Source organism: Chrysemys picta, chromosome 20, assembly GCF_011386835.1.
Source record: "Chrysemys picta bellii isolate R12L10 chromosome 20, ASM1138683v2, whole genome shotgun sequence".
Lineage (NCBI taxonomy): Eukaryota > Metazoa > Chordata > Testudines > Emydidae > Chrysemys > Chrysemys picta.
The window spans coordinates 17,783,259-17,800,364 of record NC_088810.1 but is presented as its reverse complement, the minus strand read 5'-3'; the positions used below and the strand labels follow the sequence as shown (position 1 = coordinate 17,800,364).

The following is a 17,106-nucleotide window of genomic DNA, read 5'->3' as shown; positions in this document are numbered from 1 at the left end:
CCCCATCATGTGCTTCTCCCCCACCTGGGATGAGCCCTTCCCCCCCATCATGTGCTTCCCCCCACCTGGGCCTGAGCCCTTCCCCCCCCATCATGTGCTTCTCCCCCACCTGGGATGAGCCCTTCCCCCTGCCATCATGTGCTTCTCCCCACCTGGGCCTGAGCCCTTCCCCCCCCATCATGTGCTTCTCCCCCCACCTGGGATGAGCCCTTCCCCCCCCATCATCTGCTTCTCCCCCACCTGGGATGAGCCCTTCCCCCCCCCATCATGTGCTTCCCCCCCACCTGGGATGAGCCCTTCCCCCCCCCATCATGTGCTTCCCCCCCACCTGGGGCTGAGCCCTTCCCCCCCATCATGTGCTTCCCCCCCACCTGGGGCTGAGCCCTTCCTTCCCCCCCTTCATGCGCTTCCCCTCCTCTCTTCCTACAATGTAGGGCTCAGTGCATGCACACACACAGACCCCAACTAGGGACTGGGCTATCCCAGGCAAGGATTCATGTGACAACCTTTGCACCCACCCCGGCAGTGGTAGCAGGCTGCTCTCAGTGGAGGACTCTGGCATGGGAACGCTCAGCCCTTGGCGAGGCTGCTGGCGTCTGAGTTTGTTGTCTGCCCAGCCCAGTCACATTTCTTTGGTTTAGCTTCGGGAGGGATTTGTCTTCATTCTTCTGTCAGGTTTTTCGCCTGAAAGCGAGGCCGCTAATATTGCTGGTGGCAACTGGAGCAATGATGTTTTTGAGTGAGGCAGCATGGGGGTGGAGTGGGGAGATCTTCTGTGATGGAGGGGTGTTTTTAATTTTGTAAATAAACCCTTAGCTGCCTTGGCAATAAGCTCCCTATAAATCATTATCATAAATTATGTGAGCCTGTGGCAGGGGGAGGAGGGGAAAGTGGCTCCCCCTGGGCTTTTGTGCATGAGGTTATTTTTAACTCCGCCTTCCGTTACTACAAAAAAAATTAACCTTCCATTTCTGCAGTCTTCTGCACTCCCAAAGCACTGTATGGGCTCGGGCCTCAACCCTGCAAAGTGCTCGGCACTCTGGCCTGATCCTGAAAAGTCCTTAAGCAGGTGTTCACCTCCTCCGGAAGATTAAAATCTTTGAGACACAAAAGGAGGCAAGTGCAAGAGGGATGAGACACTTGCAGCAAGCACAGTTCTTTCAAGTGATGTGCAAAAACACACGCCCCCGGACATATGCATTCAGACCCACAAACCTGCAAATCCCAGAAGGCCAGACCTGTCTATGCAGTGAATCAGCTTCAGGACTTATGATCTTTCCAGCTCACAGACAGCATGGCTTCAAGACTTCCTGCATATACCAATTCCCTGGTACCTCATTCAGGGGGCATTTACTTTTTCGCAGATATATTAGCCTGGGGCACTGAAGCATCAGCTCCCCCTCACCCTGTCTCCGCCTTTCTCCACCTTCCCTCCAACATTTCCCATGTGCAGAGGCTGTGTGGGATCCAGGAACAGTGGGAGAGTGCCTTGCAGGTGGCCAACCTCCCTTCCCCAGAGAAGAGGGGAGATCCATGCACAGTGGGTCCTTTCTAGGTGCTCTCAAGGTGACAAGCCGGCCCATGCTGATTTCCAGTCATGAGCATGAAAATATCCCTCTCACCAAAGAAAAGACTTGCCCAGTTGGTAAGGTGCCTCATTCAGGTTTTGTTTGCCTTCCTCCAAAACATCGGGTATTGTCATATCATCAGATCAGACGGACCTATCATCTGTTCTGGTGTGGTGTCCTTACCTCTCTGCATAATGGAGTCAGCCCTGCTCCCATAAAGCCCACGCCAAAACCACCGTTGACTTCAAGGGATGCAGGACCAGGACCAAGATATTTAGGGCTCAGTCTCTCTGGGCCAGACCCAGTGCCCATTCAGGTCAATGGGAGTCTTTACATGGACATCAGTGGGTGCTGGATTAGGCCCAGTAATTGTCCATTATAGGAGAATTCTTGCACCTTCCTGTGAAGCAGCTGGTACTGGCCATCGTTGGAGGTAGGACACAGGCTGAGGTGGGCAATTGGTCTGATCTGATGTGGCAATTCCTACATAGGGCATCAGCATCGGCTGTGGCCGTTTAATCTGCTGTGTTGTGGTCCAGTGGTTAGAGGACCAGTTTGGGAGGCCTGGATTCTAATCCCAGCTCTGCTGTGGGACCTTAAGCAAAGCACTTCTGGTTCCCCGCCCCTCCTTTGTCCATTCAGGCTGTAAGCTCTTTGGGGCAGGCCCTGTCTCGCCTCTCACCATGAGGCTGTGCCCTGCGTGACACAAGGGAGCTCTGATCTTGGGTGGGGCCTCCAAGTGCTTCCGAATAATCCTGAGATTTTCTCGCTGCCGCTTTTCTCTGCTCTCTGAATGGCGCTCGATGAAACACGGCAAGTCAGAGCAGAGAAGGCTGGGGAGTTGTTCTTGTTCCGTCCATGCCAGCACAATGAACAGTGAGCTCAACTCCCCTGGAGCTGGCCTTGCCCATGCTCTGAAGCAAGTAACAATTTCCCTGCCACTCAAGAGGGTGTTTGTCCCTGTGGATAAAATGACCTTTGCTTCTGCTTATCCGGTAAGGTTTATGTAATCCGCTTATCTAGCAGAGTTCATATAATCGGATTCCCTCCTTGGGGACCTGGCTTGACTCTGGATTACACTGGACACTTCTCCCAAATGGATGTGATCAAAATGGCCTTGGCTAGATAGGGCTTGGCCTTGCAAGGGTTCTGATCCTCTCTGGGAAGGGTCTCAGTGCTCTCAACAAAGGTGCTTCTCAGCGTTCAGCCTCTAAATCCTTTTTGCATCTGGATCAGGAAAGAGGAGGCTCGTGGGAGCCTGTTCCGAAGGTGGTGCTAAATCTGCCTTTTCCATGGTGCAGAACTTTAAAAACGATGTCCCATGACTGGGGTGTGTGGAATGAAGGGCATTTCTTCCTGGCAGCTCAGCTGGAGATCAAATTATGGCCTGAAGCATGAGGCTGCCTTGTCATTTTCATCCTAGCTGTTGTCACTCCAGCTGCCATTCTTATTCTCATAAGCACCATGACCCCATTTCCCCCCTGATAAATTAGAAACGGTCAACATGTTTTGACCAAAAAAACCCAACAAAACATTGAAAAATTGATTTAGTCAAAAATGATTTTTTTTCCACTGGAAAAGGGCATTTTTGATGGCAAATTTCATTTCAGTTTTCAAAATTGGGAATTTTTGTTTCCCCCCCCTTTTTCCTTTTTAGCTACACTGTGCCACAGAATGATGGATGTCTAGGGTTTTCCCCATACACTTCCCACCCCCGCTTTTTTTTTCACTCTGTAACTTGTTCAGACTTCCTCCACTTTGATAAAGTTACCGCATGGCAAAGGGGGAAATGAAACACTATATACTAGACTAGATCTGACCCCAGACTCATCTAGCCCAGTATCCTGTCTCTGACGGTGGCCAGAACCAGCTGCTTCAGGGAAAGGTGCAAGAAATTTCCTAATCCCTAGTGGCACTGGGATTGTCTTTGTTATGTTCATGGCATATGCACACAGAAGTTAAAGAAACACATAAAGAAGAACTCTTGCTGGAAGGTCGCAACGTAATATTCTTTACATCTTAGATTTCAGAATGATAACACACAAGGACCCAAAAAACCAAGAGCGACAACTCAACCCCTCTTACTCTAAGGAAGCTACCTGGTTGCAGACAGACTCTGATCTCCCGATTCTCTACAGAGTTCCTTAGCATATCACCAAACCCAGGAAACCCCTTATGAGTTAGTGATAGCTTGTAATTTTAACATAGTTTTCAGTAGACCACATTCTTAAGCCAGGAAGCATGAAGTGTAATATTTCCTCCAAAATGTATGTCAGCATAAATTCTTACTCTGGCTGTCCTTGTTATCCATATAAATGTCCAATCCTTTGTTGAATCCTGTGAAGGTTTTAGCCCCGATGACTTCTTGTGGCAATGAGTTCCACAGTCTAATCACAGGTGTGAAAAAAGTATCTCCTTTTATCAGTTCTGAATTAGATGAGAGTAAATATGTGAGTAATTGTTTTATTGTTTTAAAATATTTTTTTCTCTAATGCACGGGTAACAATAGTAGTCAAGGCATGGCGGCATGGGCTTGTACCAGGGTGACTAGCCCATCTGAGATTGCTAACTTAAAATGAAGCATGTACGTAAGTGGCTGCATGATTAGGGCCTAAGGGTGAAATATGCCCCATGCGGAAGGCAAGCCCAGGACTCAGGTACCACTTAAGTTTTGTTTCGATGGCCTAAGTGAGACTTAAGTGATGTGTAGGCCTTGTGCTAAACCACCTTCGATTCAACTGAGCAAGTGGTGCAAAAACACGCACACCCAGGGCCCGATCCTGCAAGGCAGTGAGCACCCTCAGCTCCCGTTGAGATCAGTGGGAGTGGAGGGCTTTCAGCACCTCCCAGGATCCAGGCCTTAAAGCCCAACCCAGCAAATAGTTATTCCCAGGCACAGTGGAAGTAAACATGGCTGTGTTTAGAACGAAGGGTCAGGTCCTTGGTGGGGGATATAATATGATAGCACCTCTTACTGACCAATCTGTTAAGACGCGCTTCGGCTGGTGAGAATCTGGTTTGAAAGGTTGCCTCTGCCACTGAGCCATGCGCTCTCTGCTCAGCAGAGTTTTCATCACGCTGTTGAAAGACAATTGTGGAAATATTTTCTTGATGACCTGGGCTATAATTTCATCTGTGAGGGATCATTTTGCTCTCATTACTGGGAGTGCCTGAAACTCGATGCTGTCACATTTCTGAAGTATTTATGAAGCTTCTGTAGCAGCAAACACAGCAAGGAGTCAGGGAGAGCAAGCAAGTCACAGCCCCAGCCAGACTGCCTAGGGTAATGAAAATGTCGCACCACGGGGCAGAGGATGGGAGCTGTTGAAAGATCCTTTGGGGTAGGTAAGGAATGTCCAGAGGTCAATCAAATCCAGACATGTGTGAAGGTAATGGGTCGCCAATGTTATATTACACTTAGCAAAATCTTTCTACCGTGTGTAACTTTCTGTGGATTCTATTTCTTTACATGCTATTTCTTGTGTGTCTATAATTGTGCTCAAATGATATACAGTGCATGTGATGTAATCTAGCTGTCTAGCCCCATACTCACCCATCTCTCTTGCAAATGACATATGGATGGTTATGAATTTTTAAAATCCTATTGACTTTTCACCATCAATGCTGTTTGTTTACACTTTCTTTGCACAGTTAGACAATGGAAGGAGGCTGCTTAGTTTCACTTTCTGTTTCTAGTCAGTTTCACTTTCTGGCTGGCCAGAAGTTACTGCATTTCTGTTTCCAGCACTAAAGGAGAAGATTTTGATGACTGTGTGTTTTCACCAAATTGTTTAATAAACAGAAAATAGAACTTCTGTGTTCAGAATAGAATTTAAAACAAAATGAGGGCTATTCTTTTTCTTATTCAACCAGCGGTGCTGGAACAATTTTATAGTGGGGGTGCTCAGAGCCATTCAACCAAACTGTAAACCTTGTATATAATGGAAACCACCTCAAGTCAGGGGGTGCTGCAGCACCCCCCACACCTCTACTTCCAGCACCTATGTATTCAACCTAAACTTGGGGGCCTACAGTGTGACAATCTCTAAAAGAACTGGCTGTTCAGCGCAGAACTAAAACCATGTCACTTAGAGCACCGCTCAGAATTAATACACAAAGCCTCATAGCAACACATTTAATCAGCAGCCCAAATTACTGAGGGCCTGGTCTACACTTAAAAGTTTTCCGACAGAGCTTTGTCAGGAGTGTGAAAAAAATCAAAGCCCAAATGACACAGCTGTACTGGCAAAAACCCTAGTTTTTCTGTCAAAAAAGCACTTTTGGCAGCTCAGCTTATTTTGTTCAGGGAACTAGAAATAGAAATATCCCATCTCCTAGAACTGGAAGGGACCTTGAAAGGTTATTGAGTTCAGCCCCCTGCCTTCACTAGCAGGACCAAGTACTGATTTCACCCCAGATCCCCAAGTGGCCCCCTCAAGGATTGAACTCACAACCCTGGGTTTAGCAGGCCAATGCTCAAACCACTGAGCTATCCCTCCCCCCTTAGAAGAGATAGCAGCAAACAAACTCTTTTATCTGTATAAACTGTCTCCTCTAAGAGAGTTTGATGGTTTAGCTCTACAAGTTTGGCTACAATGGCAAACCCTTTCCAGTGTAGACGAGAGCTAAGATTGTGCAATGAATGTTCACAGTCTGTTTTGTGGAGGGAGAGCTCTATAATGAATTGTTAAAAATCCTTCTGGTATGGAAAGTGGCTTTTTTTTTTTTAATTAACCTCTTATATTTGCATAGCTGCTGCCAGACTGAGATGACTCACGCCATGTTCTTGTTAAATCACATACTCTGGTATCACAGAAATGCACAATCGTTATCATGAATGCATTAGGCAGTAAAGTACATGAAACTAATAATATATGTGTATTCTAGCAGAGCATTTGTACCTACATAAAAGATGAATAGACTTTAAAGGCAGAAGGAACCATCAGATCATCTAGTCTGACCCCCTGTAGAACAGCCAGAGAACTTCTGTACTGAAAGCAACAACTTGTGTTTGGCAAAAAATCTCTTTCCGAAAAGCATCCAGACTTGATCTGAAAACATTAAAAGACGGAGAATCCACCACTTCCCTTGGGAGTTTGTTCCAGTGGTTAATCAATTTTGCGCCTTATTCCTCATTTGAATTTGTTTGGATTTAATAAGCCAGTTATAAGAATAATTGAAGGATGTAGAAAGAATCTATAATTAAGACTCAGTCATCTTTAGCTACAAAATGCCGGGCATAAAAGCAAAGTCCGTCCATTGCTTGCATGTGCGCCTTGTGCAGGTGTGCTGCGTGCATGCAGTCACATTAGGATGTTTTTAAATAAGGAAAGACACAGCTTTAAAGCTTGCTGTTAACACTCCGCTATGCTCTACTTTCCATTCTCCAACCACAGACTCATCCTGCTAGGCATTCTGAATAATAATATCTACAAGGCATTTCTTGTACCGAGAAGCACCGTAACGAGAACTGCCACGGGAGGGCATTCAAAAAACGACAGGCCGTGTTGTTGAAAGCACTCAGGCCTGGTCTACATCTAAAACTTAGGTCAGGGATCGGCAACCTTTGGCACGCAGCTCGCCAGGGTAAGTCCCCTGGTGGGCTGGGCCGGTTTGTTTACCTGCCGCGTCCGCAGGTTCGGCCGATCGCGGCTCCCGCTGGCCGTGGTTCGCCATCCCAGGCCAATGGGGGCGGCGGGAAGCGGCGTGGGCCAAGGAATGTGCTGGCCACTGCTTCCCGCTGCCCCCATTGGCCTGGAGCGGCGAACTGCAGCCAGTGGGAGACACGATCGGCCGAACCTGCGGATGCGGCGGGTAAACAAACTGGCCCGGACCACCAGGGTGCTTACCCTGGCGAGCCGCGTGCCATAGGTTGCCAATCCCTGACTTAGGTCAACCTAGGTACATCACTGGGCTGTGAAAAATTTCCCTGTGCAATGTAGTTAGGTTGAACTAACCCCCACTGTAGATACCCCTAGGTCAACAGAAGACTACTACCTCTCAGAGAGGTGGATTACCTCCATTAATGGAAAAACCCCTTTTGGCAATGTAAGAAGCGTCTACACTACAGTGCTAGAGTGGCACAGTTGTGCTGCTGTAGTGTAGACATACCCTCAGTATTGTCCTAATGCTGTTCCCATTAAAGACAAAGGAGCAGAGTTTAGACCAATGTCGGATGCTTTAGGAGTAGGGTTGCCAACTCTGACTGAAGCTAGTCCAGATGTTTCCCCCCAACATGATGTAATGTCCTGTTCTTAAAATACAGGGCCGCCCAGAAGGGGGGGCAAGTGGGGCAATTTGCCCCGGGCTCCACAGGGGCCCCGCGAGCCCTGACCCGGTGGCGGTCCGGGTCTTCGGCGGCATTTCGGCAGCGGGGGGCCCTTCAGTCGCTCCAGGTCTTCGGCTGCATATCGGCGGCGGCATTAGCGACTGAAGGGCCCCCCGCCGCCGAAATGCCGCCGAAGACCCGGACCGCCGCCGGGTGAGTACAAGCACCGCAGCTCCTCCGCTTTGCCCCAGGCCCCCTGAATCCTCTGGGCGGCCCTGTTAAAATATTCTATTAAAATCTCCTGGATTGCTTTCAATAGTCACCAGGAGATTGATGCTGATTCCAGGAGACTCCAGGCCAATCCTGGGGGGTTGGCAACCCTATTTAGGGGCAGAGAGAGCAGCCAACCCCGACAGCTTTGGAAAATCCCACCCCGCCTGCACATGTAACTGCATTACAGCATGAAAACAAGATGAATCAACCCGAAGCAAAGCGATCGAAATTAAATTCGCTAGGCATGGCAGGGACATGAGTCCTCACAGTCTCAGGCATCTCGGAGCGAATAGGGCTTTGAATCGATGGAAATAAATCTTTCCAATGAAATCCTCATTTATCTCATTGTCTCGTGACAAACATTTTTCTCCTCCTAAATTGGCCTGGATGCTCCATAACCACTCCCGGGAGATCTGATTGCTAAGGCTCTGGTCTTGGCATTGGAAAAAAAAAAGGGGGATGTGTGTCTCTAATCTTAGCTATGCCTCTCCTGTGACCTTGGGTAAGCTGCTTGAACCCAGATCCGCAAAGGTATTTAAGTGCCTGACTCCCACTGATTTCAAGTCCCTTTGAGGATCTGGGCCTTCATTTCCCCTCCTGCCCTTAGACTCAGACTGTGAGCTCTTTGGGACAGGAACCGTCTCTTCCTATGTGTCTGGGTTGCTATAGTAATTCAAATCAAGATCTGCAACTTGTGAGTTGCAAAGGTCAAAAGCAGCCCTGATGTTACAAATCAGTCAGCACCCTGATAGCCTGGCTGAGCTGTTGTTTTCTTAGCAGTGGGAGGCAGGCTGTTTACCAACCCTGCTCTTGAGTCCAAATTTCCTTAGCGAAGGAGCAGCCGGCGGCTCACTGTTCTTTTCCTTGGTTTTGCTGGAAAGAGAAAGCTTTTGATTTTTTCACAATTAGGAGCTGAGCAATCTCTTTACACTGGCGCTGGAGAGGTGGAAAGGCACCACCAGAAAAACACACAGCCTGCTGCCGCATGGACACTGGAAATCACAACGAGGATCTGAATGCAGCATAATCACAGCTGACCCGTGACCTACTGTCCCGCCCATCATCTGACATCTCCTCGCTAGGCGATACTAATGGGAGCCAATGAAATGAAGATGGCTAAACAGAAGGGGGCGAAAAACCAGGGAAATTCTGAATCTTTGCCATCCAAAGCGCCTGGAGGCGTGTCTGTTTGGATGGAAAAACAAGGAGGCGTCGTAGATCTTCTTCCAACACTGTAGCTGTTTTACGCCGTGCACTGCTGCAATTGAGGGCATCAGAATTTCCACTTTCAAAATCTTTCTGCTGTATATGCCGCATTAGCAACATAACAAAGCCTAAAAGAGGGTGAAAACAGTCCCCTGAGAATCCTTGCCCAACACAGGGCCTCCCCAGCTGGTGTGGAATCAGCACAAGGGTCCTACACGAGCCTCCGGTGAAGGGAGTGGATTGTGGCATAGCCAGAGCTCAACGCACTGTGGCTAAACTCTGCTTCCCAGGGTAGTGGAGTGTAAGTTGGAGCAGCTGTAGGACTGCTCCGACTTACCTCAGGACTGGGCAGGGCCCAGAATAAGTTGAGTGCAATTCGGGGATGTATGAGCAGGAGAAGTAATTCTTCCGTTCTACTCTGCACTGATTAGGCCTCAGCTGGAGTACTGTGTCCAGTTCTGGGCACCACATTTCAGGAAAGATGTGGACAAATTGGAGAAAGTCCAGAGACGAGCCAGAAAAGTAATTAAAGGTCTAGACCACATGACCTATGAGGGAAAAATGGAAAAAATTGGGTTTGTTAGTCTGGAGAAGAGAAGACTGAGAGGGGACATGAGAACAGTTTTCAAGTACATAAAAGGTTGTTACAAGGAGGACAGAGGAAAAATTGTTCTCCTTAATCTCTGAGGATAGGACAAGAAGCAATGGGCTTAAATTGCAGCAAGAGCAGTTTAGGTTGGACATTAGGAAAAACTCCCTGACAGGGTGGTTAAGCCCTGGAATAAAGTGCCTAGGGAGGTTGTGGAATCTCCATCATTGGAGTTTTTTTAAGAGCAGGTTAGACAAACCCCTGTCAGGGATGGTTCAGATAATTCTTAGTCCTGCCAGGAGTGCAGGGGACTGGACTAGATGACCTCTGGAGGTCCTTCCCAGTCCTGTGAGTCTATGATTCAATGTCTTAAAGGCACCTTAACACCCAACCTCCCACGTGCTCCTGCCCCAACGGCGGGAATGGAGTAACTGAGAATCAGGCCCAATACATCTAAACATCAGCATAGGAGATGGTTAATCTGTTACACTCCTTTAACTCTCTCCATGCCACTGTGTCTCTCCCTCTCCCGTGGATCAGATACACTTCAGGAGAGCAACGAGAATGGGCGGTTGAATGGGGACATCACTAACCCTGACTGTGCTCACCTTGATCCCTCAATCATCTGCTTCTCCCACCGCTCTCTTATCACCACCACCTCCCCCGCTGCGCACCATGCTGGCAACACCCTCCTCGAGCTGATCCATAAAGCCACTCACTTGCCTCCGATCTCTCAAGACCCATTGATTTCACGCTGCTCGCAAGAAAATGGCTAATTACGGGCAGGCCGAGGGGCGGTCATGAGGAGAGGGAGGGTGGCCCAGTGGTCAGGGTGCTGCTGACTTGGGAGAGCTGGGTTCAGTTCCACAGGTTTCCTCTGTGACACTTTAACAGCCACGTCAGATTTCGCTCTAACAGTCTCTTTACCGAACAGCTTCAGTTTCTTTCTGTGCCACCTCCTGGCCCACCAGGGAATAGCAACTCATTTTAACTCCACAGGTTTGGTGGAATACGCAAAATGAGGTGGGTGGGTCTCGGTATATCACCAGAGTGACAGGTGTCCACACTGCACAACCGGCACCCCAGCAGGCGATATCTGCTCCCCTCAGACATACGAATGCTAGTGAGGGTCTAAGAGTTTGGAGCCTCATGGAACCTCCGTTCAAGTCCTTTCCCTGCTACAGAATCCCTGTGTGACCTTGGGCCAGTCACTTAGTCTCTCTGTAACTCAACTGCAAAACGTGGTTAATAGCCCCACTGCTCACTGATGTCGTGAGGATAAATATAGTAAATATTGTGAGGTGCTCAAGACGACAAGGACTGAGCAGGCTCCAGCGTCTGAGCGACGCTCTCGATCGTAGTCCTTCCAGAATAGGGAGAGAGGCTTCAGGGGAGGGGGAATTAGGGATGCTTACCCTGCTGCTGCCCATGGTCTCTGGATAAACACAGGACTCCAGAGTCATTGAGCCAGTCCATCCAGCACCTTTCACCAGTTCTGTTCTATACAGGTTCTTACACCATGCTCACCACTGTAGCATTTGAGCTTCCAGGGGTGCGCTAAGCAACGTGACTACACACCTGAAACAGTGAAAATACACCAGTAGTGAAATCATGCGGGAAACACCCCTCCCCCCCACCAGACATAGCATGAGCATGTGCTAAGATTTCAGCCTGGTATTTTCAGTGTCATTTTCCCCTGGAACTAAATGTCCAGCAGGACGTAAACAAGTTATTTTATAAACTGAAATTCACCATCATTTGGATGGTGCGTCAGGTCACCTATCGAAGGTATTTCCATGCATCACGTCGGATCGAGCACCTCACCCTCTTTAACGTCTGTTTCTTCACAACCCCCGTGGGAGGTGATATTATACTCAGTGCACGGGGGATAGCTCAGTGGTTTGAGCATTGGCCTGCTAAACCCAGGGTTATGAGTTCAATCCTTGAGGGGGCCATTTAGGGATCTGGGGCAAAAATCTGTCTGGGGATTGGGCCTGCTTTGAGCAGGGGGTTGGACTAGATGACCTCCTGAGGTCCCCTCCAACCCTGATATTCTATGATTCTATGGGGAATGGGAGCACAGGCATGCTCCGAGGCCACTGTAGAGCACGTCTACCAGAGCAGGCCCCCCACAAAAACACAGCAGGAGGAGCTGTCACTCCATAGCTCAGTGGTTAGGGGGCCAAAGCCTGCACCAGAGAAGGGACTTGAGCGTAGGTCTCTGCCTCTGAGATGAGCGCCCTACCCAGTGGGCTAAGGGGTTTTTCAGAATAGGCCTTTCTCCATCTCACCTCTTGAAGCTGGTCCACTTTGTAGATATAGAGAAATAAACATGAATTGGGCAGAGTGAGAATGAGTTTATAACTCAGTGGCTAGGGGAATGGGGGAGAGTCAGGCCTTTCTTAGGAGCACTCCTTGGTGCATAACCAAGGCAGTCTGCGCTGTGGCACATGCCTTACGTGGAATGTGCTTGCTCCACGCTGGGGTTGATGGGCAATCGAAAGAACCTGGTAAGTTTATGGAGGGGGTGATCTGAGGAGATTGCCTACAATGACACATGGCCTATCCATGCTGGCTGTTAATAAAAATCTCCAACGGCCGGAGATGAAACACTAGAGAGGGAAGGCTCTGAGTTACTACAGAAAATTTGTTCCCAAGTGTCTGGCTGGTGGGTCTCACCCACATGCTCAGGGTCTAATTGATCGCCATATTCGGAGTCAGGAAGGAATTTCCTCCCAGGTCAGATTGGCAGAGACCGTGGAATTTTTTTTGTCTTTCTCTGCAGTGTGGGGCCTGGGTCACTTGCTGGTTTGAACTAGAGTAAATGGTGGATTCTCTGTAACTTGAATTATCTAAATCAAGTTTGGAGGACTTTGGTGACTCAGCCAGAGGTTATGGGCCTATTGCAGGAGTGGGTCGGTGAGGTTCCGTAGTCTGTGAAGTGCCAGGGTCAGACTAGATGATCATGATGGTCCCTTTTGGCCTTAGAGTCTATGAGCCTATGAGCTAAAACCACCAGGATTTTCTGCCATGGCAGGTAATATGCCCTTCTGATTCCATACTTAGCTCTTTGGGCCAGAGACTGTCATTGTGTTGTCTTCAACACATAGCACTATGGGGACCTAATTGGAACCCCAAGGTGGTATCACAATACAAATTATTATCAACAATAATGATTTCCATCCCAAACTCTGCCGTGCAGGTGATGGACGTGCGGGAGCTCAGAGGACAGAGAAGGGTGTGAAGGCGGAGCCCTATGGAGAGCCCAACAGTGCAGCCGTACGTTGACGTGGACAAGGGGTTTGCCATTGGGTTTGTCATCCTGATGTGCTTCTTCCTGATGGCCATGATCGTGAGGTGCGCCAAGCTTATCGTGGACCCGTACAGCGCCATCCCCACCTCCACGTGGGAGGAGGAGCAGATCAATTGACTGGCAATAAAGGGGAGGGAAATTGCTAATCAATTCTATGTGTTTGACTCCTTTGCCATCCCTGTAATCCCTGCCCCTGCAGGGAAAATGAAGATTCCGTAGTTTAAATTGTGCATTTGACAGAATCTAACACTAATGATAATGCTCGGTACCCTCCATCTGAGGGCCTCCAAGCACGTTGCAATGAATTCAGCTTCATAATAGCTCTGGGAGGTAAGTGAATATATTAAACCCCTTGTGTCAAGTGAGCCAGTGGCCAAACCAAAAACTGAATTTAGGAATCTTGACTCTCTTTGTCTGAAACAGTAGATTCCTGTGACACCTTATTGAAGAAGACAGTAGTAGCCATCTGGGCCGGCTGACCCCGACAGCAAGACGGAGTCGGAGATGGTTGCTTATGCCAGGCAGCTGTCTCTACAAGGGGCAAGCGAGTGGCTGCAGACCATCATACTCTGTTATTCCTGCACACTCATAACCATGGTATCTGTGCACGATTAGCATGGGTCGCGTGGTGTTTCTCTCCTGTGATTCTGCGCATGTGTAATCACCCCTGGCGAGGTCCTCACTGTCTGAACTCTCTCGACCTCCAGCACAGGCCTCTCCCGTTTGAGATGAAGGAGCAGCAGTAGTAGACTGTTATCCCCCACTAGCGTAGGGGCATGTGGCTGGCACCCAACTACGCACCGCTCAGAGACTTGTGCCCAAGTAGCCCCCAGGACTCCAGCAGGGATTCTGGAAGGGTGTGTGTGTGGGAGGGCAGACTCCTGATTGCCATACCCGCCTCTGACACTGACTCTCCATGTGACCTCGGGCAAGTCACCTTCCCCCTCCCAGCCTCCCCCCTGCCCCTTTAAGAGAAGCCTCAGCCCGCTGGTGCGACATCTTCAACAAGGGTCTCGCAGCTCTCCCAGCGCATGCGCACCGCCCCAAACAGCCCCACGGGCCGCTAGCCCTTTAAGAGCGCCCCCACCTGGCGTTGTTAGCGCATGCGCAGTATCCACCTGTGGGCTCTCGTCCCGCTCTCAATCGGAGCTCACTTGAGCTTCGCGGGCTACCGTCGCCGGAAGTGTCGTAAGGTCCCTTCCGGTCCGTCCCTGGCGGCGGCTTCTCAGAAACTGTCCCCCCCCACCCCCGGGAGAGGTGAGGGCTGCAGGCCCGGGGGGCTGGGGGCGGGAAGGGGGATATGGGGTGTGTGTATCTGGAGGCCGGGGGGTTGGGGAGCCCGGGGGGCGGTGGGGGAGGTCGGGGGGACGTAGGGGAGGGGTCTGGGGGGTGGTGGGGGAGGGGGATATAGGGGAGGGTTCTGGGGAGGTCGGGGGGACGGGGGGGCGATGGGGGAGGGTTCTGGGGGGGAGGGAGACGGGGGGGAGGTCGGGGGGGACATAGGGGAAGGTTCGGGGGATCCACGCGCACGCTGGGGAGGGACACATGGTCTCTGGAGGTAGGGGGTTGGGGAGCCCCGGGGGGGGGGTGAGTTGGGGAAGGGGCATGGGAGGCTCTGGGGAGCCAGGGGCTGATGGGGGAGGCAGGAACCAAGGAGTGGGACGGGAGGCGGGCTGGAGTGGGGGACATAAGGGTGGAGCTGGTTGAGTGGTAGAAGCATAAGAGGTAGCTCTGGGGGGGCTGAAAGATGCGAGATGGCTTAAGGGAGTCAGTGGAAAGAGGGCCGGGGAGCCAGGAGATGATGGGGGTGGAGTCAGGAGCTCTAGAGAGGAGATGACTTTGGGAAGCCAAGGGGGCTGGAGATAGGGGTTGAGGTGAGAGCTGGGGAGCCAGAAGATGATTGCAGAGGGGTGACCGGAGCCAGGGGACCAGGGGGAAAGCAGGAGAGTCAGGAAAGTAATGAGAAGGTGGCTGGAGCTAGGAAGTGGCAAAGGAAATGGGATGGCATAGGGGAAAGACAGGAGTTGTGGGAAGGAGGGATGGCTGTGTGGCTGGAGGAGCTGCAACCAGCGGATGTTGGGTGGGGGAACTGGGGGCAGGAATCTAGATACTGTTGTGATCCATGTTCTCTAGATAGATGTGTGGGGAGCAGTCTTGGGTTATTTTCATGTATGTAGGCTTGGGGTACTGGATGCCAACAGAGGGGTCATGTTCTCTTTTTCTCTCTGGTTAGGCAAGTAGAACTTATGGTAGCATGGGAGTGAGCCCAGCAGTGTCTCAGATGGCTATGAAGGGGATTGGTGGGGGTGGTTAGGGATGGTGAGGTGTAAACTTTGAAAATTCAGGCGGCTTGGAGAATTTGTCCAAACTGAAATTCTAGCTGTTTTAGGGCCCCTCAGCCCCCTAATTCATTTACAACCACTTCCAGCAACCCAAAATGTAGATACTTTGGTTTAAAGGTTCTGTATAAACAAAACAAAATTACCTGGAAAAACTAGCTTTGGTGTTCCTGCTTCCCACTCCGTTGCTGGTGTATTGGAAGCAGCATTCTGAATAGTCGTATTCAGTGTAGCTTCTTGTTTCGAGAAGAGAGCAGGATATTTGAAATTATGTTAAACATTTTATTGATTTCATCTAAACGGTCAGTCAGCTCACGTTAAGCACCACTTCATGTGCACCTGTTGGGGATAAATCACTTGACGATTCCCTGTTCTGTTCATTCCCTCTGGGGCACCTGACATTGGCCACTGTCGGAAGACAGGACACTGGGCTAGATGGACCTTTGGTTTGACCCAGTATAGCCGTTCTAATGTTCATATGCTTGTGAGGCCTTGGGCTGCAGTCAGGAGAGTATAGTGGTAAAATACATGTGCTGTGGCTTACAGCGTGTGAGAGGAAAATCTTGAAACCTTGCATGTTGTCTCATATTTCTTTATTGCTTTGGTTTTAGCAAAAATGGATTCTCCGGAAGTAACAGAGCTGCAGCAAGAAGTGATGGAGGAGTTGGGGATCTCTATGGAAGAGCTCCAGCAATTCATTGATGAGGAGCTGGAGAAGTTTGAGTGTGTGAAGCAGCGGAAACAGCAGCTGGAAGAGCTGGAAAAGAACGTGGAACAGAAAGAAGCAGAAGTTGCATATGTCGACCAGCTCTTCGATGATGCTTCAAGGTGGGCACACTTGCAGTGGCAGCTTTGTGTTGAACAGTGAGCTAGTGGAGGTAGCAAGGAGCATGCTGGAACAGGTAATTGGGTCTCAGGGCTTGTCTACACTACCCACCGGATCGGTGTGCAGTGATCGATCCAGCGGGGGTTGATTTATCGTGTCGTGTTTAGTATAGATGCGATAAATCCACCACTGACGACTCTCCTGTTGACACTGGTACTCCATCAGAATGAGGAGCGCAAGCAAGTCATCGGGAGAGCGTCAGATGTTGACTTACCTCGGTGAAGATACCGCAGTAGGTAAATCTAAGTACGTCAACTTCAGCTACGCTATTCACATAGTTGAAGTTGTGTATCTTAGATCAACCCCACGCGGTAGTGTAGACAAACCTTCAGGTTCTATTTCCATCTCTACCACTGATGTGTGGGCAAGTTTTCAGAAGTGTTCGCTAACTTTGTGTGGTTCGGTACTTGTTTGTGTGTAGTTCGTGCAATGCCACATTCTGTCGTGGCTTTGAAAGTCCTTCAGATTAAGGTTTGTCCAACCCCTAACTACGGTTTGTTTACTGAGGTGAAGTCACAGTTCTGCTTAGTGCTAGTGATGGCAGCAACTGCTGAGTAGCCCCTTAATGTAGCAGGCGCTGCTGTGCAAAATCTTCTCCTTCAGGGTGGGGTGGGGTACAGCTGTACTTATCTTGGAGTTTTCTCTCTGCCCCTCTTTTCCCCCA

General features: G+C 49.8%; 2 protein-coding genes across 11 annotated transcripts in view; both read left to right on the top strand.

The window, feature by feature from the left end:
• Positions 1-4,767: 4,767 nt before the first annotated feature.
• On the top strand, positions 4,768-13,481 carry CTXND2 (cortexin domain containing 2). Of its 3 annotated transcripts, none has more exons than XM_065573756.1 (2): positions 4,768-4,913; positions 13,107-13,481. In XM_065573756.1, exon 2 carries the CDS (start codon positions 13,161-13,163, stop codon positions 13,332-13,334), a length of 174 nt encoding a protein of 57 aa, XP_065429828.1. In that variant the 5' UTR covers positions 4,768-4,913; positions 13,107-13,160; the 3' UTR covers positions 13,335-13,481. The 3 variants fall into 3 exon arrangements, with proteins under 3 accessions (XP_065429828.1, XP_065429827.1, XP_023962743.1); XM_065573755.1 differs by having other exon boundaries at positions 4,769-4,957; XM_024106975.3 differs by having other exon boundaries at positions 4,777-4,909; positions 13,107-13,471.
• An 824-nt stretch (positions 13,482-14,305) lies between these two features.
• Positions 14,306-17,106, top strand: part of SETDB1 (SET domain bifurcated histone lysine methyltransferase 1) — a 28,314-nt gene continuing 25,513 nt past the window's right edge. For 3 of the 8 annotated variants that reach the window (XM_065573750.1, XM_065573749.1, XM_008170319.4), the window contains exons 1-2: positions 14,306-14,474; positions 16,168-16,384. In XM_065573750.1, coding sequence (XP_065429822.1) covers positions 14,321-14,474; positions 16,168-16,384 — 371 coding nt within the window. In that variant the 5' untranslated portion in view covers positions 14,306-14,320. Of the gene's footprint in view, positions 14,523-15,305; positions 15,451-16,167; positions 16,385-17,106 lie in introns of those variants that run through there. The other 5 variants (XM_065573748.1, XM_065573747.1, XM_065573745.1 and 2 more) reach the window with 3 other exon arrangements.

Bases quoted from the DNA above. Each gene is read 5' to 3' on its own strand.
- CTXND2 (XM_065573756.1), top strand. From the start codon at position 13,161: ATGGAGAGCCCAACAGTGCAGCCGTACGTTGACGTGGACAAGGGGTTT.